The sequence below is a fragment of the Cololabis saira genome, chromosome 11 (assembly GCF_033807715.1).
Source record: "Cololabis saira isolate AMF1-May2022 chromosome 11, fColSai1.1, whole genome shotgun sequence".
Classification (NCBI taxonomy): Eukaryota; Metazoa; Chordata; class Actinopteri; order Beloniformes; family Belonidae; genus Cololabis; species Cololabis saira.
This window is the reverse complement of record NC_084597.1, coordinates 6117618-6140803: the sequence shown is the minus strand read 5'-3', so window position 1 is coordinate 6140803 and position 23186 is coordinate 6117618. Positions and strand designations below refer to the sequence as shown.

The following is a 23186-nucleotide window of genomic DNA, read 5'->3' as shown; positions in this document are numbered from 1 at the left end:
CAGTCAGTGTAGCACTGAGGGGAACGAACTACCCATGAAGGGAATCAGAGGGGGTGATTTCATGCACTGCTGCCTCTGTAGCACCTCTGCTCTGGAAAAACAGGATCCCAGCAGAGCATGCAACCTCAACTAGTGCAACTGCCTGCTCGTATGCACCAGCAAAGGGATGTACAGCGTTTAGCGCTCTTTTTTTGTATAGATCTTTATTGAGGGCATTAAAAAAAAGAAAAAAATAAGATTTACAATAACAATATAATTATCAATATTTTCCCCCCTTTTTTTTACTTTTCATAACATTAATTAAACCAAAATAAATAAATAATAAGAGAAAAAAAAACAAAAAAATAAGAAAAAGAAAAAATAAATGAAAAAAAATGAAAAAATAAATAAATAAATAAAAAATAAATAAGAGAAATAAATAAATAAAAAATAAATAAAATAAATAAGAGCGTTTAGCGCTCTTTTTTTGTATAGATATCTTTATTGAGGGCATTAAAAAAAAGAAAAAAATAAGATTTACAATAACAATATAATCATCAATATTTTCCCCCCTTTTTTAACTTTTCATAACATTAATTAAACCAAAATAAATAAATAATAAGAGAAAAAAAAACAAAAAAATAAGAAAAAGAAAAAATAAATAAAAAAAGGAAAAAATAAATAAATAAAAAAAATAAAAAATAGATGAATAAAATAAATAAAAGAGCGTTTAGCGCTCTTTTTTTGTATAGATATCTTTATTGAGGGCATTAAAAAAAGACAAATAAGATTTACAATAACAATATAATTATCAATATTTCCCCCCCTTTTTTTACTTTTCATAACATTAATTAAACCTAAATAAATAATAAGAGAAAAAAACAAAAAAAATAAGAAAAAAAAATAAATTAAAAAAGGAAAAAATAAATAAATAAAATAATAATGATTAAAAAAAATAAAAAATAAATAAAAAATAAATTAGCGTTTAGCGCTCTTTTTTGTATAGATATCTTTATTGAGGGCATTAAAAAATGACAAATAAGATTTACAATAACAATATAATTAGCAATATTTCCCCCCCTTTTTTTACTTTTCATAACATTAATTAAACCAAAATAAATAAATAATAAGAGAAAAAAAACAAAAAAAATAAGAAAAAAAAAAAAATAAAAAAAAAAGGAAAAAAAGAAAAATAAATACATAAGAAAATAAAAATAAAAACAGCACACCCCTCTCCCCTTCCCTCCGTCATATGGTCAATAAATTACATAATTCAAAATCATTTAACATATGTCTATTAATACTAGAACAAAAATGAATAATAAATTAAATAATCAAGTTCTGTGTAAAAACATTCATTAATATAGTAGATGATTCAGATCATTAGTCCAACAAAGGCAAAAAATCCAAAAAAGGTCCCCAAATAAGGTCAAAGTCTCTAGTTTTTTTTCTAATGGAATACAATATTTTTACTATATGATCCAAGTTCATTGATCCACTGTTTGGGTGCTGGGGGGTTTTCTGATTTCCAGTTTTTAAGAATACAATTTTTTGCCGCGGTGCCTGCAGCAGAATGAAATACTTTTTATGATAATTTAGTGAAGTGATATCTCCCAGTATCCAGACTTTAGGATCAAGAATGTGGGATTTTAAAATACCAGAGATTGTTTAGCGCTCTTAACTTTCAGTTCATTCATTCATGTTCATTTGCAGAGACTATCCATTGCCAAAGAATTCGGGGACAAAGCAGCTGAACGGCGAGCTTACAGTAACCTTGGCAACGCCTTGATATTCCTGGGACAGTTCAACACTGCGACGGAGTATTACAGGTGAGCAAAGAGGGAGAAGAGGGAGAAGAGGGAGAAGAGGGACCCCTGCTGGACGGACCGGACACTCACTTTACCTACATTTTCAATTCAATTCAGTTTATTTGGGAAGGGACAGTATACATTCATATACATTTAGAATCAAAAATGCAAATGCACCCAATTTTAGCTACATAGTTTCCATTGGCAGTCCCCCGGCTAAAAATATAAAAGAGAGACAAGTTAAACAACAAGTTAAAACAAATACAAATAAAACGTGCAAAAAGTTTCTGTTCTTGTTATTTTGCTTCTATTTAAGATAGAAGGAACAGGAGAACAACCTGACACATCAATCTTCATACTAACACGATCTTACAGACATTTACATATATTACAATAGTGAATACATTACACACATAGTTTCACATTTAGCAGTTAAAAGTTTAGGCGGTAAAGTGCCAGAGTAAGTTAAAGTGCTGGTTACGATTAAAGTGCTGAGGGTTTAAAGTTAAAGTGCTATAATGGGGGAAAGAGAAGGAGGATGGGAGGGGAGAGTGAAGATGGAATGACTGCAGCAATGCAAAACCAGATCATATTGTTCGGTTGTGGAATTTAAGGTTCTATGCCAGTTGTAGAGTAAACAGATTGTGGAGATGGGGCCGGAAGGAGAAGAGAAAGGAAAAAAAAAAAAAGGGACATGAAGTACAACATAACTGGGGAGGGGTGAGAGGGTAGAAAAAAAAAGGAAAAAGTAAGAATAGGTAGATAATTACTAGTCAGCTGAGTAATCATTTACATAAAAAAAATAGCAGACCAAGAGGTGATGGCATGAAGCATCACCTCTTGTTTACAATCAGATTATCAGTGTTTTTGAATCGTGCCAGAAATTATGGTTAACTGTTTGTATATTCATGTGCCTCATTTTACATCTCTCTCCTCTTTTGCATATCCACTTGTTTTTTTGTAGAAAAACTCTGCAGCTGTCCCGGCAGCTGAGGGATAAGGTGATGGAGGCTCAGGCCTGTTACAGCCTGGGAAACACCTACACCCTCCTGCAGCAGTACGAGAGGGCCATAGACTACCACCTGAAACATCTGTACATCGCACAAGAGCTCACCGACAGGTAATCTTAGTTAGTTAGTTCAGATTTATTTCGGTCAATCACAAACAAAAATCCACAAATAAGTTAACACAGGTTTTTCCCTGGTCAACATTCTGATTATTTTGACCGAAAAGGTCTGGGCTTGAAGCATAAAGCTTATCTTGCCCACCTTTTAACAGAATAGAATATACAAAAAGAACAAATGAAGTATCATAAGTCTACACAAAATAATAATAATAATAGTAATAATAATAATAATAATAATAATAATAATAATAATAATAATAATAATAATAATAATAATGATGATGATGATGATAATAATAGCAATAATATGATAATAATAATAATGATAGCTCAGAAAACAGAAAGTGAAAAGATGCTAAAGAAACCGACAAAACCAATTTAGGTTGTCATTTCATCCCATGCATGTGTACATTCTTCTTTATTTGCTTATTGTGTTTCTATATATGTGTCCATTACCTTTGCTTTGAATAATATCTTGCATGCTTTTATTGAATTTGCTAGTTTAAGGTCATTATCTAATGAGTTCCACAGTTTTACTCCTAAAACAGATAAACATCTGGGCTTTTGGAGAAAAAAAAAGTGCACAGGACAGTTTGTAGCATTTCTGACTTATAATATATAATATCTGAAGGGGTCGGTGTTTGTTCCCTAAATTATCCATCATGTACATCAATGACATATTTAAGACATGACAAATACTCAAAGTTATCTTATTTGCAGAAGACACAAATATCACTGGATCAGGTGAGAATTTACTGCAACTTTTGGACACTATTACTTCAGAATTCATCAAAATTAAGCACTGGTTGACAAAAACTTTCATTCAATCTGAGCAAAACAAAATACATGATATTTGGTAATAATAAATCATCATACACAGTTACAAAGGGTTTGACAGAAAGAGTACATGAAATTAAATTCCTTGGGGTAATAATAAACGACAAGATTTGCTGGAAGTCTCACATTAAAAACATCTGCACTAAAATATGCTTTGGAGTAATAGTTCTGTTACTACAAATAGCTTTTGTTTTCTGTTTTTTATCTTCTCTATTTCTTGTATTTGTCTTATATACTGTATGTTTGATATTGACATATAAACAAAATGCTTATATTTATAAATCAAGGAAATGGGGAATGAAAAATGGAAAAATGGAACAAGGAACGAGGGAAAAAACAAATAAAAGTGCAGATGTGTGCCTGAGTAAAGGCATGTATGTAGATATATGTATGTATAGATAGATTTAGATATAAATAAATATGTGTCTATTGTGTAAGTTTATTCATATGTATGTAAATTGTATGTATATTGACTAGGGGTAGGATTTAATTAGTTTATTACTTCTTGCAACTGCTTTTCGAGCATGAAACTGAACACATTTGGTATTTATATTCATTAATTCTCGTCTACTTTGTCTATGAAGGTACAATTATTATTTCGTGATTATTACAGTTTTGAAATAAAATATATCAATCAATCACCAGGGTTGGCGAGGGCCGCGCCTGCTGGAGTTTGGGAAACGCATACGTGTCTTTGGGGAATCACAAACAAGCTCTGCACTACGCACGGAAGCACCTGGACATCTCCAGAGAAGTAAGATCTTCAACACAATCTAAGAGGTTGAAATGAGATAAATGTAAAGTAAAACTGATGTCATTGATGTTGGAGTTTAGGCCTTGTATTTGTTTTGTCTCTTTTATTTCAGATTGGAGACAGAAATGGGGAATTGACGGCCAGAATGAATGTAGAGCAGCTGATGGAGGCGTTGGGAGTCAGTGAAGGGGATCTTTCCCCCTCCAGCTCCGAGTTTGAGATGCAAGGTAACAAATGTTTGTTTGTATATACATGGTGTGATTCACCGGTGGGGATGGTGGGGATTTTCCCCCTTTAGTTTACACGTCCTACCCTCAAAGCTTGAAAATGGAATGAAACTGTAATATACTTCGTTTTCAGCCATCATTTTAAAAGATGTGGCGTTGATGGAGTAAATTAATACCAGGAACTTCCACAATATTGACTTCCCTCCCCCAAATGACCTTCTCTTCATGTAAGATGAATGTCTATATTTAGGTCTCTGACCTCCAAGTCCAGTTCAACCATCTCCACATGAGGCTTGTTTGCATAACAAACCGTCCTGTCTAGCTGCCAGTTTAGTTTACCAAAATACATCTTATTAACATAAAGCACATACTGTCAGGAGCATTATTTAAAAAGGTTTTTGAAATGCTACATGTGTATACTCTATTTAAACTTCTGTGGTGACATTAAAGTTTATGTATTCAAATCCATGCACATCAATATGTTTGGTAAAAAGATTATTTTTTAATTGTGTAGTAACATGCTCAGCTAAAAGTCAGAGTAAATAACTTCAGATTACAGTAGGGTTTACACAAACAATAATATTTTATTACAATTTGACAGCTTTACAATTCATGTGTATTACTTGAGTTGTTTTTAGAGTTTTGATTTTACATGTCAGAGAACATAGTTTCATGAATGGGATGCCGCTTATTCCCAATAAGCCTAACGTACCCCTTTTGTGAAAACTACCAGATGCTGTAGTGCAGGGGTTCCCAAACTATTTTTGCCAGGCCCCCCTTTTGTACATAACAGAATTTTCAGTTTTTTAAGTGTTTTGATGTATTTGATGTAAGCCCAGTGGATATTTAAAGCTTACAGAAGGCTGCATTTAACTGCTGCTATGTCATTCCTGCAGTATTTCTGCAGGTGTTTTGGTCACTGCTATTATTTGTAATATATTATATTATTTGTAATCAGCACAAATTATCTGTCCCCATATGATAAAATCCACCATCCCCCCTGATTTTTTTGTACAACTCGAGTACTGACTATAACATAACATCTCTACAACATTATCCTAGCAGGTTCCTGGTGGAGCAGCTATAAAAGCTCACCTCTGTTAGTCTGCATGGATGCATGTTTGCATCCAGAAGTTTGTTACGTACAGTTGTCACCCTGTTCTTCTCCGCGGTTACGTGTCTGGAAGCCGTACTTTTCCCGTCTCATTGGGATAAGAGCAAACAATCATCATCATAAAGGTTTCACATTCACTGAATCAAACTGGAAACGCATCTAAAATTGAAACGCCGCTGATCTCACTGGTAAACAGACATTGACGAGTTAATTTAAACGCGCACGTTGTTTAATTTACTGGTTAGAAAAACATTTGATGTTTGGGCTCGAGCAGGTCTGTGTACACAAATGGGCAAGAATGAAACGTAATGCCAAGACAATCGGAGACAGTGTCTGTGTCTACAACCATGACGAATTAATATTTAGTTTTCTTATTTTATTTGATGATTTTGAGACTTTTGAAGCCTTTTATAGCGAAGGATGCAGGGGCAGTGGTGTCTCCAAAGTGGGCCTAGTGGTGGCATGATATTTGTGTTCATAAACCCTCCCCAGGGCTCTCACTCACACCCACGTCCCACATTTCTCTGTCTCTACAACCATGACCATAATTTCTGGCATTTATCCCGATAACCATAAAAATGACGATAACAAAATTTAACTCCATCTTTGTAACTATAAATCTATCACCACATTCAGTCTTTGGAGCCCCCAAAACACTGATCTAAAAGATACTAAATACTACTAAATTTCATCAATGGGAATCTTTCTTTCTTTCTTTCTTTCTTTCTTTCTTTCTTTCTTTCTTTCTTTCTTTCTTTCTTTCTTTCTTTCTTTCTTTCTTTCTTTCTTGCTTTCTTGCTTTCTTGCTTGTTTCTTTTCTTTCTTTCTGGCTAGTTTCTTTCTGGCTAGTTTCTTTCTTTCTTTATTTCTTTATTGCTAGTTTCTTTCTTGCTAGTTTCTTTCTTTCTTTCTTTCTTTCTTTCTTGCTTCTTTATTTCTTGCTAGTTTCTTTCTTTCTTTCTTGCTAGTTTCTTTCTGGCTAGTTTCTTTCTTTCTTTCTTTCTGGCTAGTTTCTTTCAGGCTAGTTTCTTTCTTGCTAGTTTCTTCCTTTCTTTCTGGCTAGTTTCTTTCTTTCTTTCTTGCTAGTTTCTTTCTTTCTTTCTTGCTAGTTTCTTTCTTTCTTTCTGGCTAGTTTCTTTCTTTCTTTCAGGCTAGTTTCTTTCAGGCTAGTTTCTTTCTTGCTAGTTTCTTTCTTTCTTTCTTTCTTTCTTTCTTGCTTCTTTATTTCTTGCTAGTTTCTTTCTTTCTTTCTTGCTAGTTTCTTTCTGGCTAGTTTCTTTCTTTCTTTCTTTCTGGCTAGTTTCTTTCAGGCTAGTTTCTTTCTTGCTAGTTTCTTCCTTTCTTTCTGGCTAGTTTCTTTCTTTCTTTCTTGCTAGTTTCTTTCTTTCTTTCTTGCTAGTTTCTTTCTTTCTTTCTGGCTAGTTTCTTTCTTTCTTTCAGGCTAGTTTCTTTCAGGCTAGTTTCTTTCTTGCTAGTTTCTTTCTTTCTTTCTGGCTAGTTTCTTTCTTTCTTTCTTGCTTCTTTCTTTCTTTCTTGCTTCTTTCTTTCTTGCTAGTTTCTTTCAGGCTAGTTTCTTTCTTGCTAGTTTCTTTCTTTCTTTCCGGCTAGTTTCTTTCTTTCTTTCTTGCTAGTTTCTTTCTTGCTAGTTTCTTTCAGGCTAGTTTCTTTCTTGCTAGTTTCTTTCTTTCTTTCTTGCTAGTTTCTTTCTTTCTTTCTTGCTAGTTTCTTTCAGGCTAGTTTCTTTCAGGCTAGTTTCTTTCTTGCTAGTTTCTTTCTTTCTTTCTTTCTTTCTGGCTAGTTTCTTTATTTCTTTCAGGCTAGTTTCTTTCTTTCTTTCTTTCTTTCAGGCTAGTTTCTTTCTTTCTTTCTTTCAATCGGAGAAGGTGTCTGTGTCTACAACCATGACGAATTAATATTTAGTTTTCTTATTTTATTTGATAATTTTGAGACTTTTGAAGCCTTTTATAGTGAAGGATGCAGGGGCAGTGGTGTCTGCAAAGTGTGCCCGGTCGTGGCCTGATATTTGTGTTCATAAACCCTCCTCAGGGCTCTCACTCACACCCACGTCCCACATTTCTCTCTTTGGAGCAGAACTGGCAAACAGATGCTTATTCAGTTTATTTGCTTGGTCGTCTGCCTCATATTCACATTCGACATCACAAGACTGCTGCTGACATTATAGGCTGCTAGAAAAAGAAAAAAAAAACATCAATAAAGTTGGTTAAACGGATGCCAAGCATACATGGGTTCATGTAATTTCAGACTGGGAGATTCACACATCTTACAACTGTGGAGTTGATGTTTATTTGTATGTATCTGTGTTTTTTCTGCAGGAGCAAGACCAAAAATCACCAAGAGAAACAGCATGGACAGCGTGGAACTGTGGAAGTACTCTTTAGAAAAGGTGATTCATGCAAACTGATTGACTGATTTGATTTGATTGATTAGATTTTTATTTTGTACGTGTAAAAAAACAACAATTAAAAGAGAAGATATAATAATATAATAATAATAATATGATAATATAATATAATATATATAATAATAATATATATATTAATATAATATAATATAATAATAATAATAATATATAATATAATAAGAAAACAAAACAAAGCAAAAAAAAACAACAAAACAAAGAATTTCATACTTTAACACTTGATATCTTAATTTACATGTGCAAAAAGGAGTAGGAAAAAGTGTAAACTTATTTAATCCTACCCCCATTCACTAATCATTTATTAACAAGTATTTATAATAACTAACTATACTATAATTATACTCACACACTCTACCCACACACTTACCTATACATACAATTCAATTCATATTTTATTTCGAGCAATAAAACATAACATAAGTGACCTGCGTGCAACATAAAATTAAACAAATACCTTTATCAGGTTTATCAGGTGCAGGTTCAAAATACAAATTAACGCGTCAACACTCGAAAGGGAGTGGGAAGAAGAAAACGTATTTAATCCCACCCCTGTTTCTCATTAACAACTTGACGGATTTTTTTTTTTTAAGGCTTCCTCCTGTCTCAACATTTAAACCAAAACAATGAACAAAAGACCTATATCAAATTATAAAAAAAATTATTCTACAGTTCACCTCACCTAAATTCACACACATTGTACACCATATATCTCTATATTAACTCCATCTGCTCTATATCTATATATATCTACATACACACATATACACATACATATTCACACCCATACATACATACATACATACAATTTACCTCGAAGGGCTCTGACTGAAGGTCTCCGGTGATTACTCTGGCTTGCATCCCAGTATGCAGTTGCTGCAGTATGGACAGAAACTTGGGTGGTACCCCAAGTTTGTCCAGTTGTTTCCAGAGCATCTCACGGTTTATGGTGTTGAACGCTTTGCTGAGGTCAATAAAGGCTATATAGAGGTCTTTGCACTGGTCCCTGCTCTTCTCCAGTAGCTGCCTTAAGACAAAGACCATGTCGGTGGTCGACCTAGACTTCCGAAAACCACACTGCGTCTCTGGGAGAGCAGCTTCCGAGATGTGTTCCAGGCGCTTGAACATGATCTTTGCCAGCACTTTCCCTGCAATAGAGAGGAGGGAGAATCCACGACTGTTCCCACAGACTGCTCTGTCACCTTTGTTCTTGTAGATGACCACAATGTTGGCATCCTTCCAGTCTTGTGGGGGGGTCTCATGTTCCCATATATGTGTGATCAAGAGGTGTAGGCGCCGTGTGAGGAGGTACCCCGCCGTTCTTAAAAACCTCTGCCGGGATGCCATCAGGTCCTGCACTTTTGTTGTTCTTCAGGTCTCTGATGGCTTGACGGGTCTCACAGAACTGTGGTGGGGAGTCAAGGTGCTCAACTGGTGGCAGGTCTGGCAGTCCATCCAGGATGTGAAGGTCGACAGGGTTTGCGTGATTGAGGAGAGTCTCGAAGTGATTTGCCCAGCGGCCAAGGATCTCATGACGGTCCTTGAAAAGGGTAGCTCCGTCAGCAGAACGGACAGGGGCAATTGCCCGCTTCCTAGGGCCGTAGAGGGCTTTAATGGCATCATAAAATCCCTGGGTGTTATTGCAGTCTGCAAGGTTTTGGATCTCTTTGGCCTTCTGCACCCACCAGCTATCTTCCATGGCCCGGAGGCCACGTTGAGTCGCAGCTCTTGCTGCAACAAAGGTGGCTTTAAGGGAAGCAGATCCAGGGCAGGACAGGAGGGCTTTATGTGCATGGTGTTTGGCTTGAAGGAGTGATTGTATTTCAGTCGAGTTACAATCAAACCAGTCCTGGTGACGTTTCCTTGACTGTCCAAGCGCTGTTGAAGCTGCACTATGGATGGCATGACGCAGGGCTGGCCAGTTGGTGGGTTCCTCAGGGATCTGATCAAGGTTTCTTGCAAGTAACCGACGGAGGTTGTCTTTGGTGTCGGGGTTGTTTAGTGCTGAGCAGTTGAGTTTCTTGTTTGGAGCTGTCCTAGGGCGACGGGGCTGAATGTGCATGAAGAGTTTGGACCTGACCATGAGATGATCGGTCCAGCATTCTGGTCCGCGCATGACTCTAGTTATAAGAACATCCCGTCTGTCCTTTTGCCGGACAAATACATAATCCAGGAGGTGCCAATGTTTTGAACGGGGGTGTTGCCAGGTTGTTTTGAGCCTGTTCTTCATCTGGAAGATGGAGTTAGTAATTACCAGATGGTGTTCTGCACAGAGGGAGAGGAGCCGAAGCCCATTGTTGTTCATTTTCCCCACTCCATGTTGACCAATGACTTGCTTCCATACCAGGTGATCTCTGCCCACTCTAGCATTGAAATCTCCCAAGAGTCTGTTATTAGGGTTTTCTGTAAGATGGTGTCAAGTGCCCGGTAGAAGTCCTCTTTTATGTTATGTTCAGCATCAAGTGTTGGTGCATAAGCGCTGATGAGAGTAGCAAAGCGTCCCTTGTTGAGGGGAATACGCCAGGTCATCAGCCTCTCATTGATGTCGATGGGAGATTCTGGGATGCGGTGCAGCAGTTGGGACTTAACACCGAAACCAACTCCATGGATGCGGCGAGCGCCTTCAGGGACCCCTTTCCAGAAGAAGGTGTAACCTGCACCAACCTCTGACAGGGAGTCCTCATCCTGTAGTCTGGTCTCACTGAGTGCTGCGATGTCGATGTTGTACTTCGCAAGCTCCAGGGCCACAAGTGCTGTCCTATGGTGGGGCCTCTCAGATGTTTCGGCCAGGTCCAGCAATGTACGGATATTCCACGACGCAATGTATAAATTACAGCAGATTTTCTTTGTTTTTCGACCGCATAGGGGGATGCTCCGACGCTGAGTCGGATCCCTGGCCTAGCAGGACGAAAGAGATGCCTCTGTAGTTACTACAGTCCACCTTATCACCCTTCTTATAGATACACATACATACATACACACACACACACACACACACACACACACACACACACACACACACACACACACACACACACACACACACACACATACATACATACATACATACACATATAATTGAACTGAAATGTCTGAAGGAAACGCGCTTGTATCACTGAGCCTAAACATTTTCACTTTAGCCTCTGTCCAACAATCTGTTCTCATGACTGCAGAACGGAGACAACGAAAACCTGGAAGCGATACCGAGGAGATCCAAGAGCCACATGTCGCAGTCTGGCAAAAGGAAAGGCTGCTCTGACAGTCAGTCATCGGACGAACGGCCCTGGTTGGACTCTCCTCTGGACACCGACGACATCACCGTCCAAGTCCCGCCTCCGGTGCCCGTGAGTAGCTAACGCTTTGATGTTTTCAAAGTTTTACTTTTTTGTTTTCACATAAAAAAAGACAAAAAAAAATTGGAAATTACGAGCATAAAGTCATAATATAATGAGAATAAAGTTGTAAATTTACGAGAATAAAGTCGTAATGTTGCGAGAATAAAGTCGTAATAGAATAAAGTCATAATATTACGAGAATAAAGTCGTAACATTACGAGAATAAAGTCGAAATACGAGAATAAAGTGGTAAAATTATGAGAATAAAGTCGTAATGTTGCAAGAATAAAGTCGTTATAGAATAAAGTCGTAATATTACGAGAATAAAGTCGTAATATTACGAGAATAAAGTCGTAACATTACGAGAATAAAGTCGTAACATTACGAGAATAAAGTCGTAACATTACGAGAATAAAGTCGTAATAGAATAAAGTCGTAATATTACGAGAATAAAGTCGTAATATTACGAGAATAAAGTCGTAATATTACGAGAATAAAGTCGTAATATTACGAGAATAAAGTCGTAACATTACGAGAATGAAGTGGTAATTTATGAGAATAAAGTCGTAATATTATGAAAATAAAATGGTAATTTATGAGAACTGTAACAGGAAGAGCATCTTCTCCCTGTGTTAAAATGAGGAATATTGAGCATCTTGTGAAGTTATATTTATAATATGTTACAACTTTATTCTCGTCATATTACGACTTTATTCTCAAAATATTACGACTTTATTCTCGTAATTTTTTGGTCTTAGTTTGGCCCTAATACTCCGTCGTAAAAACCAGCCTTTGAAAGTTAAGAGCAGGTATTAACATTGAAGCTATTGTTATTATATTATTGCTTATTAAAATCCTGAGCAAGAAGACGTTTTTTTTCATGTTTGTTTTACCTCTCAGTGGAGTTCTTAAGCTCTGAATTAGATTTCATACCTCTCAAATGACGTGAGCACCTTTGCTACGTTCAGAGACCCGGGAGGCCTCGGAGGCAGAAACAAACCAAACAGGATTCTTTAATTATGACCAAAAGCACTGCTTCAGCAGGATAAACAGACACCAAGAGAGACAGCAAAGTTATAAACGGCACAAAGACTCAAACTCATGATCAGAATCCCAAGACCGTGACAATGAGGTGGTTTAAAAAAAAAAAGAAAGTGAATGTTTGGCATAGTTTTAATGGTTGGATCTGACTCATAAAAGGGAGGCATTGTGCTAAACATTGGGATGTTTTGTTTGCCTGTTTGTTCGTCTCTTTTTAATGAATGCAGTCGTTCTAAAAAAAAACTTCTTTCAAGTTTGGCAGAAACTTGATTTTGAAGGTCAGAGTTTAGTTTTTGCTTTTCACCATCTTGTCTTTGTGGTTATACTTGGAGATGAGAGTGGAGCAGGAAAAGACGCTAAACATCTAGGATCAGCGGCGTAACGGTTTATATGAGTAGTACAGAAGTATGTGAGGTAGCTGGTGTGCAGAGGTGTCAAGTAACAAAGTACAAATACTTTGTTACCTTACTTAAGTAGAAATTTTGGTTATCTATACTTCACTGGAGTAATTATTTTTCAGACGACTTTTTACTTTTACTCCTTACATTTTCACGCAATATAAAGTGAATTGATAAAGTGAATTTGGTTGTGGTTGTTTCAGATGTTCTTGTCCAGTTTTGTTCTTACATCCGTTCCCTCAGATTCCTGCAACTAAACTTGGATGTACATTCCAATAAAGGTTAGGATAAATGATAACATGCCTCTGAAGTTTGACTTTTTGCACCATTACAATACTTATAGGCAACTAGTCATCATATCTGCTGCTCTCTGAAACACATGTTAATGCTCAATAGTACACATATATGCTTCTTTAATATATTTACATTATACTAAGATCCATTCATTTTCAATGGCTTTTGTCCTTAATGGCTTTTCCCCCTTACATTACTTTTACTTTTATACTTTAAGTAGTTTTGAAACCAGTACTTTTATACTTTTACTTGAGTAAAAAACTTGAGTTGATACTTCAACTTCTACAGGAGTATTTTTAAACTCTAGTATCTATACTTCTACCTGAGTAATGAATGTGAATACTTTTGTACGGAAGAGTATTAGGGCCAGGCAGGAGAAAAATAATTTTAGAGGAGGAAGATTTTTTTTTCATTATGCACTTCAAGAAAAAAGTCAAAATGTCAAGATTAATGTTGAAGTATAATTTCGAGAAAAAATGCGAAATGTCGAGAAAAAAGTCTAAATGTTGAGGAAAAAAGTCAAAATTTCGAGAAAAAAGTCAAAATGTTGAGAAAAAAGTCGAAATTTAAAAAAAAAGTCAAAATGTTGAGAAAAAAGGCGAAATTTCGACTTTTTTCTTGACATTTCGTCTTTTTTCTCGAAGTGCACAATAAAAAAAAATCTTCCACTCTCAAATTTCCTTTCTCTTGCCTTGCCCTAATGCTCTTCCGTACTTTTGACACCTCTGCTGGTGTGTAAATAAAAAAGGCAAAACTTTTCTTGAAGATATAATTGCACATTTACTTCATCTCGACTTCGTAAGAACTTGCACTACAACACAAAATCTGCAAGTCCATTTCGAGTTTTTATATAAACATTTTACCACAAGTTGATATCAAATTAAAAAGCAAACTGCATTAGTTAAACAAAATGTCAGATAAAAAAACTGATCCTCAGACGGAACTGAAGTGCAACAATTTGTGTAAACAATTTTCTAACATTCAGGACAGAACAGATTGATGCTGCGGTATTTACCAGTAATTTACTGGAAGGCCCACATGAAATATATTAGATCAAAGTTAGCTAAAAGTATCTGCATTCTAGGAAAAACTAGACACTAGGGGTGTAACGGTATTTGTATTCGTCCCGTCCCGTCACGGTACGGGGGTCACGGTTCGGTTCACGCAGTCATACGGCGAATACGTCTGACTGAGTTAAAAAAAAAAAAAAAAAAATCAATCATCGTTTTTTTTTCCCTTATAAATATCAAAAGTCACGTTCCATTACAGACCTAAATGTGTGCTAGTCTGTGCATATCAATAAATATATGTGCAATTCATATATCATCATAAATTGTAGGCCATAATAACGATAAAATGTTGTAATTCTTAATTTACAACTGTCCTGAACGCATCAGGGCCGTGTGCCAACGCGGATTGGCTGTATAGCCTGATTTATGGTTCTGCGTTAAATCGACGCAGAGCATACGCCGAAGGGTACGGCGCAGTCTACGGCGAGGTTATGCGGCGACGCGCAACCTTCGCCGTAGGCGCTGCGTTGGTGTAACGCGGTACCATAAATCAGCCTTAACAGTCACAGTGAAGGAGATTAGCGCTAAAGTTTAAAAGAGGACTAAATTTGTACAAAGTTTTGAATGTTACCCCGTTTTCCACGTTACCTGGATTATTTTGGGTTATGGAAGAGTCAACTACCGTTGGTGAGTGAGTGTAACCTTCTTAAATAATTTATTTATCAGTTTCTTGACCAGCTGCCTATTTTAATGAGCTTGTGTTGTTGTGAACGAGACCGCCGAGTCTATTCTCTGTTATAGAGCTCAGAAATGATGTTATAGACCGCTGTGTCTATATCTATCTAAATAGATTGTGTAATTTAGACCAGTTATGTTTTTTTTGTATTTAAATTGTATCAAAGAATGAACTGAGTCAGTCCGTGACTACCTGAGTTTTCAGAGCCATGTGATTGACAGCTGTCAGGCCTGTGTGTGTGTGTGTGTGTGTGTGTGTGTGTGTGTGTGTGTGTGTGTGTGTGTGTGTGTGTGTGTGTGTGTGTGTGTGTGTGTGTGTGTGTGTGTGTGTGTGTGTGTGTGTGTGTGTGTGTGTGTGTGTGTGTGTGTGTGTGTGTGACTTTACTCTGCTTTCTGCAGCATAGGCCTATAGGCTTGGCTCAATAAAAGTGAGAATAAATGTAGTTTGATGGGTAGGATGATGTTGTTGAACGTTAAAATGACTATCATAAGGCCCATGGAGAATGCTCCGCCCCCAGACGGCTCTGCCCATATGCAGCAGTAGAGGAGCCCGGGTTCAAGTATTTATTAAAAGTGACATAAACCTCACATAAACCAGTCCGTGGTAAAATTAAAAACAATAATGCACAAGTTAAATGTTTTATTCTATTTATTTTACACTTTAATAAGAGATGCTTTTTAGTTTTGTAGCCAATTGAACAAACTTTAACTTTCAAATGCTATGATCAAAATAAAGGAAGAAAAAACTCGTCTTATACATTTGGGACTTTTTGTATTTTTTTTCCCGTTGTACCGAACCCGTACCGAACCCGTACCGAACCGTGACCCCTATACCGAGGTACGTACCGAACCGTGACTTGTGTGTACCGTGACACCCCTACTAGACACATATTAAACCTAAAAACATTATACATACTTTATAATTCATTAATCTTACCGTATCTGACGTACTGTGTGGAGATTTGGGGAAATACTTTTAAAACCAATCTTCATCCCATTTATCTAATGCAAAAAAAAGCAATAAGAATCGTAAATAATGTAGGATTTTATCATCACACAAATGTTTTGTTCTGGAAATTAAACTATTAAGTTTAAATTAAGAGATGGGCAATATGAGTTAAGGGGGGAACATAATCTCAAACAACCAACAGTTAAAACAACACTTAAAAGTATGTGTATTTCAGTTACAGGGGTTAAGTTGTGGAACAGCTTGCCAGATAATCTTAAAGTAAAAACATCATACAGTTTAAAAATAGTTTAAAACAGATCATGATTGGTAAATACCAACAAGATTGAAGGATAAGATGCAAGAGAGAGAATTATGGAATTATGCAGGTAATAATTACTGATCTTTTTGTCCTTGTTTTAATCGGGACTATTTATTATTTATTTTTCCTTTTTTCTTTTCTTACTGGTTCTTTGTTGTAACATATATATATATTTTTTTTGTGTTTTGTGTTTGCTTCTTTTTTGGGTGGAAATGCTAGAAAGCATTTGTTATAGAAAGTGTAAATAATAATTAAAGCGGCAAGCAGCAATGAACGGGCCCTCGCACTCACGGCCACCGACCCCATAAGCATATCAGAAATGACACCACCCACGACTTTTTATGTTAAACCATTCAAAAGTTATGGCAGAAAATAGGGACAACCAATCAGAAGAAGGGGCGGGGCTAATTCAGGCCAATGAAAGTCAAGGACTCAATACCGAGTCCCATGACACCACCCACAAGTCTTTATGTCAAACCATTCAAAAGTTATGGCAGAGAAAAGTTTTCTAGGGGGCGCTGTTGAGCCGTTAAGCCACGCCCATTAATGCAAACCATGAAATATCACATTTATCACCAGGCCTGGCTTGCATGCAAAATTTGGTGACTTTTTGGGACCTATCAAATATGGACCAATCAGATGAAGGGTGGGCGGGCTTTTTGGCGTCTAGCGTCGCCACGGTAACGCTTTTGAAAGAGAAAAGTAATGCACGTAGTGGCAGGATGGAGACGCACATTTTGATGTATAACACACTTGGGGGCACGTTATGGTTCGGGCTGAATTAACTGCCGAAGGAATGGCATAAATTTCGCCAAAATGAAAGGATTAATTCAAAATGGCCGACTTCCTGTTGGGTTTCGGCCATGGCGCCAAGAGACTTTAATTTAAGTTGTGCCATGATACAGGTGTGTAGCGATTTTCGTGCATGTATGTCCAACCGTATTGTGGGGCTTGAGGCACAAAGTTTTCTAGGGGGCGCTGTTGAGCCATTAGGCCACGCCCATTAATGCAAACCATTAAATATCAAATTTCTTCGCACTGTAAGTGTTCGGGCCCTAATAATGTGAAGGTTAAAGGCATTTATAAGCTCAGAGCTTCAGCCTATTCCTTTTCGATCCAAATGATTACACGACATGTTATGAATGAGTGTACCATACTGAGCACATGATCGAAATGAATAAATAAATAAATAATATCTTTGATAATGTGAATCATTGGATTCCTCGGAGCAGCTGATCGGGAGCCAGAATAACCCACAACCTTCTGCGTTTCTCACCGCCGCTCTCTCCCTCTCTCTCTTTTCATTGTCTCCTGGTGGTCACATGTTTCTTTCTCTCTTGTTCTGTCTCTTTGACCTACTTGATTAATTGGACATTACAGCGAGGGAAGTGAAGAGGTCCACTGAGAGACCGTGAGTCCAAGGACGCGGGGATAGAAACAGCTACAAGTCACGCCAGATTAGTCTTTTCTAAAGTGCAGAAATGGGCGAATCCAGTCAGTTGAAGGTGGTTGATCTCTGCTGGCAAAGCAGTGGACTCTTAACTACATCCCTGCACCCATTTTTCACCCCCCCACTAGGAATGGGTGATATTTTACCGTTCACGATAAACCGTCCAAAAAATTCCCCACGGTAAGAATTTGTATCTCACGGTAAAAACGATAAATTCCCCTGAAGGAAGGAAGGAAGGAAGGAAGGAAATGGGAGAAGGAAGGGAGAAAAGAGGAAGGTGAAGAAGGAAGGAAGGAAGGAAGGAAGGAAGGAAGGAAGGAAGGAAGGAAGGAAGGAAGGAAGGAAGGAAGGAAGGAAGGAAGGAAGGGAGAAAACAAGGAAGGAAGGAAGGAAGGAAGGAAGGGAGAAAACAAGGAAGGAAGGAAGGAAGGAAGGAAGGGAGAAAACAAGGAAGGAAGGAAGGAAGGGAGAAAACAAGGAAGGAAGGAAGGAAGGGAGAAAACAAGGAAGGAAGGAAGGAAGGAAGGAAGGAAGGAAGGAAGGAAGGAAGGAAGGAAGGAAGGAAGGAAGGAAGGAAGGAAATGGGAGAAAAGAGGAAGGTGAAGAAGGAAGGAAGGAAGGAAGGAAGGGAGAAAACAAGGAAGGAAGGAAGGAAGGAAGGAAGGGAGAAAACAAGGAAGGAAGGAAGGAAGGGAAGGAAGGAAGGGAGAAAACAAGGAAGGAAGGAAGGAAGGAAGGAAGGAAGGGAGAAAACAAGGAAGGAAAGAAGGAAGGAAGGAAGGGAGAAAACAAGGAAGGAAAGAAGGAAGGAAGGAAGGAAGGAAGGAAGGGAGAAAACAAGGAAAGGAGGAAGGAAGGGAGAAAAGAGGAAGGGAAGAAGGAAGGAGAGAGCGGAAGGAAGGAAGGAAGGAAGGAAGGAAGGAAGGAAGGAAGGAAGGAAGGAAGGAAGGAAGGAAGGAAGGAAGGAAGGAAGGAAGGAAATGGGAGAAGGAAGGGAGAAAAGAGGAAGGTGAAGAAGGAAGGAAGGAAGGAAGGAAGGAAGGAAGGAAATGGGAGAAGGAAGGGAGAAAAGAGGAAGGTGAAGAAGGAAGGAAGGAAGGAAGGAAGGAAGGAAGGAAGGAAGGAAGGAAGGAAGGAAGGGAGAAAACAAGGAAGGAAGGAAGGAAGGAAGGAAGGAAGGAAGGAAGGGAGAAAACAAGGAAGGAAGGAAGGAAGGAAGGGAGAAAACAAGGAAGGAAGGAAGGAAGGGAGAAAACAAGGAAGGGAGAAAACAAGGAAAGGAGGGAGGAAGGAAGGAAGGAAGGAAGGAAGGAAGGAAGGAAGGAAGGAAGGAAGGAAGGAAATGGGAGAAGGAAGGGAGAAAAGAGGAAGGTGAAGAAGGAAGGAAGGAAGGAAGGAAGGAAGGAAGGAAGGGAGAAAACAAGGAAGGAAGGAAGGAAGGAAGGAAGGAAGGAAGGAAGGAAGGGAGAAAACAAGGAAGGAAGGAAGGAAGGAAGGAAGGGAGAAAACAAGGAAGGAAGGAAGGAAGGGAGAAAACAAGGAAGGAAGGAAGGAAGGAAGGGAGAAAACAAGGAAAGGAGGGAGGAAGGAAGGAAGGAAGGAAGGAAGGAAGGGAGAAAACAAGGAAGGAAGGAAGGAAGGAAGGAAGTAAGGAAGGAAGGAAGGAAGGAAGGAAGGGAGAAAACAAGGAAGGAAGGAAGGAAGGAAGGAAGGAAGGAAGGAAGGAAGGAAGGAAGGAAGGAAGGAAGGAAGGAAGGAAGGAAGGGAGAAAACAAGGAAAGGAGGAAGGAAGGGAGAAAACGAGGAAGGGAAGAAGGAAGGAGAGAGCGGAAGGAAGGAAGGAAGGAAGGAAGGAAGGAAGGAAGGAAGGAAGGAAATGGGAGAAGGAAGGGAGAAAAGAGGAAGGGAAGAAGGAAGGAGAGAGCAGAAGGAAGGAAGGAAGGAAGGAAGGAAGGAAGGAAGGAAGGAAATGGGAGAAAACAAGGAAATGAGGAAGGAAGGGAGAAAAGAGGAAGGGAAGAAGGAAGGAAGGAAGGAAGGAAGGAAGGAAGGAAAGAAATGGGAGAAGGAAGGGAGAAAAGAGGAAGGTGAAGAAGGAAGCAGAGAGCCGAAGGAAGGAAGGAAGGAAGGAAGGGAGAAAACAAGGAAAGGAGGAAGGAAGGAAGGAAGGAAGGAGGAAGGAAGGAAGGAAGGAAGGGAGAAAACAAGGAAATGAGGAAGGAAGGGAGAAAAGAGGAAGGGAAGAAGGAAGGAGAGAGCGGAAGGAAGGAAGGAAGGAAGGAAGGGAGAAAAGAGGAAGGGAAGAAGGAAGGAGAGAGCAGAAGGAAGGAAGGAAGGAAGGAAGGAAGGAAGGAAGGAAGGAAGGAAGGAAGGAAGGAAGGAAGGAAGGAAGGAAGGAAGGAAGATAAATTCCTGTTGATGAGGTTTTTGTGTAACAAACATGGCAGATCTGAGAGCGAGATAGATTTATAGTTGAAAAGATGGAGTTGAATTGGTATTTTTTTTTATCGTCATTTTTATCGTTATCGGGATAAATGCCAGAAATTATCGTGATACATTTTTATCCCCCACCACCACCACCCATTCCCCCACCAGCCCCGTCCCTTTTGTCCACCCAGGCCCTCTCTCTCCTCTCTGAGCTGATAATGTGACCTTGATCACAGCGCTGTACCCTCCCTCCCCACCGGGTCAAAAAACGCCCACAGTCCCATAATGAGTTGTTTTCCCACAGTGGGTGAACGGGACTAAAAAACGGTCTGCTGGGAGAGAGCTGCAGAAAAAAGAGAGAGGGAGAGACGGAGAGGAAGAGGTTGGTGTGCAGTTTGAAAGAGGGCTGGCACTGAGGGAGACAACAGACGAGGAAATTAGAGGGAGGTGGTCGTGTCAGGCAGGGAAATAGAGAGAGAAAGTAGGGAAGAAGGAGGTGTGAGCCTGACTTGTGGACGGAGAGGAATTCAATGGAGGAATGAGAGATAAAGGACAAAGTATTGCTGCCGGTAAGGGGTTTCCTTTAACAGCTCAAAATATACAACGCTTTTTTGTGTTTAGTTCCGAAAATAAGGACCATAGGAACTACTTTAAAACAAATGTGTATTTCGGTATGTGGTGTAAAATTATGGAACTCCTTAACAATTGATTTAAAGGATTGTACAAATATTCACCAGTTCAAGAAATTGTATAAAGACAATATGAATTTAACGGGTAAAATATCTTTTTTTTTTGGTGTTGTTGGTGAGTTATTGTGTATGTTTTCTTTTTTTTTGTTTTGTTTTGTTTTTTCCATTATTTTTTTTGGTATTATATAAGCAGCCACTGTTGAACAGACGGACAGACCATCTTCATATGTATTTTTTTTTTTTTTTTTTGAGAAAGGGGCTTGTAATATAAGGCTTTCTTCTTCTTTTTTTTTTTTTTTTTTTTTTTTTTATTGAGCTTTATTTCTTGCCCCCCTTTTCGATCATGGAATGGAATGTATGTGAACTACCATTTCCATGATACGGAATAAATAAAATTGAAATTAAATTAAATGAAATAACCTCTTCTGGACATATTTGATAGAAAAAAATGTGATTATAATTGCAGTTTTTGTGATTTACAGGATAGTTTTCAATTTTTTTTTTAATTGAAACTTACTCTTTTTTTTTTTTTTTTTTTTTTTTTTTTCCCAATGCAAAGAAAAATCCACACTGCCAGTGATCTAAATGTACCGCCGACCTCCTTTTATGTCTCGCTGTAAAGCAAACTCACTTAAACTTTATACAGCGTGACGTTGAAGCCGCCGTATCTCATCCAGACGGGCGTATTTATGTTTGTTTTTAGGACTTGTTGAAATATGGGAGTGAACTATAGTTGTCTCTCCAGCTTAATTCCTCCCGGTCCTCCATTAACCCATTTTTAGGAGTTTTAATCAATGTAATGGATGTCACTCAGTTGTTCCTGGAAACACGTTGCAATTGTGCATCAAAGATCCCAGATATTGTTAAATGTTTTTTAACAACACTTTACATTGATAGACACCAGCAGATATAAAGTCGAGGCAGAATTTCTGAAAATGTGCTTATTTAAAGTGCTGAAGGCATTTTGTGAATATTTACAATATACAACATTTCTAGGGGTATTAAGGGGTGCTGAATCCAAATCTGCTGTATATGAAGCTCAGAAATGTCCCAAAATGCCTCAAAATTGAGAAATGCTAAAGTAGAAAAACAAGAAAACAAAACAATTCTCATGAATTAGCCTTTAGCAGAGTAACGCTGGTGGCTAAAGTAGAACAGAGAGACCGGAGAAACCGGATAAAAAAAAGAAAACAAAACAATTCTCATAAATTAGCCTTTAGCAGCATAATGCTGGTGGCTAAAGTAGACGTATCATGTTTCCAACATGGCCACCTGGCTGAAATCTATCTTTCAGTAAATCTTTTTGACCAAACAAGGTACAAACATGAATTAAATGTACCTTTGTAAGTTTTCCTACATGACAACCTCTTTATCACTAATGACCACCTTTTTCTCTATACTTGTGCTGATTATTGACACTTGATCTAAATCAGGACAGGATGTTAAATTCCCATGTGTGAAAACCTGTGAACATTTAATTCAAGTTCGTAACTTTTTGTACATTTGTTTGTACATTTGACCTCAAAACAAAATACAAAGTAAGTAAAAGTAGCCTAATAATAATAACTGAGTAATTATTCATAGTAAAAAACAACTTTTTTTGCAATATCTAAGCAGTTTCTTCACATTACATCTCAATTCTGAATATGGCATCGAATTGCCCATGTAGGAAAACTTACAAAAGTACATTTAATTAGGGCCCGAGCACTTGCAGTGCGAAGGCCCTATTGTATCTGTAGGAATTTTTCTTTATTCTTTCTTTTTCTTCTGATGAAATGAGGGCCTTTTTGCCCCCCTAAACGTGCCCCAAAAGTCACCAAATTTTGCACGCAAGCCAGGCCTGGCGAAAAATTTTATATTTAATGGTTTGCATTTATGAGCGTGGCCTAACGGCTCAACAGCGCCCCCTAGAATACTTTGTGCCTCAAGCCCCACAATACGGTTTGACGTACATGGACGAAAATCTGTACACACCTGTATCATGTCGCAACTAAAAGAAAAGTCTCTTGGCGCCATGGCCGAAACCAAACAGGAAGTCGGCCATTTTGAATTAATTGTGTAATTCTGGTGCAATTTATGCTATTTCTTCGGCAGTTAATACGGCCCGAACCGTAACGTGCACCCAGGTGTGTTATACCTCAAAATGTGCGTCTCTGTCCTGCGACGACGCGGATTTCTTTTCTCTTTCAAAAGCGTTACCGTGGCGACGATACACGCCAAAAAACGCGCCTCCCCTCCCTTCATCTGATTGGTCCAT

At 38.1% G+C, this 23186-nt stretch overlaps 1 protein-coding gene across 1 annotated transcript in view; it reads left to right on the top strand.

Moving 5' to 3' along the window:
- The window catches only part of gpsm1b (G protein signaling modulator 1b), a 63874-nt gene that overhangs the window by 28469 nt on the left and 12219 nt on the right, over positions 1-23186 (top strand). Inside the window, exons 6-11 of the mRNA XM_061733632.1 lie at positions 1693-1808; positions 2752-2907; positions 4396-4504; positions 4617-4731; positions 8179-8249; positions 11456-11626. Of these exons, the coding sequence (XP_061589616.1) occupies positions 1693-1808; positions 2752-2907; positions 4396-4504; positions 4617-4731; positions 8179-8249; positions 11456-11626 (738 nt within the window). The remainder of the gene's footprint in view (positions 1-1692; positions 1809-2751; positions 2908-4395; positions 4505-4616; positions 4732-8178; positions 8250-11455; positions 11627-23186) is intronic.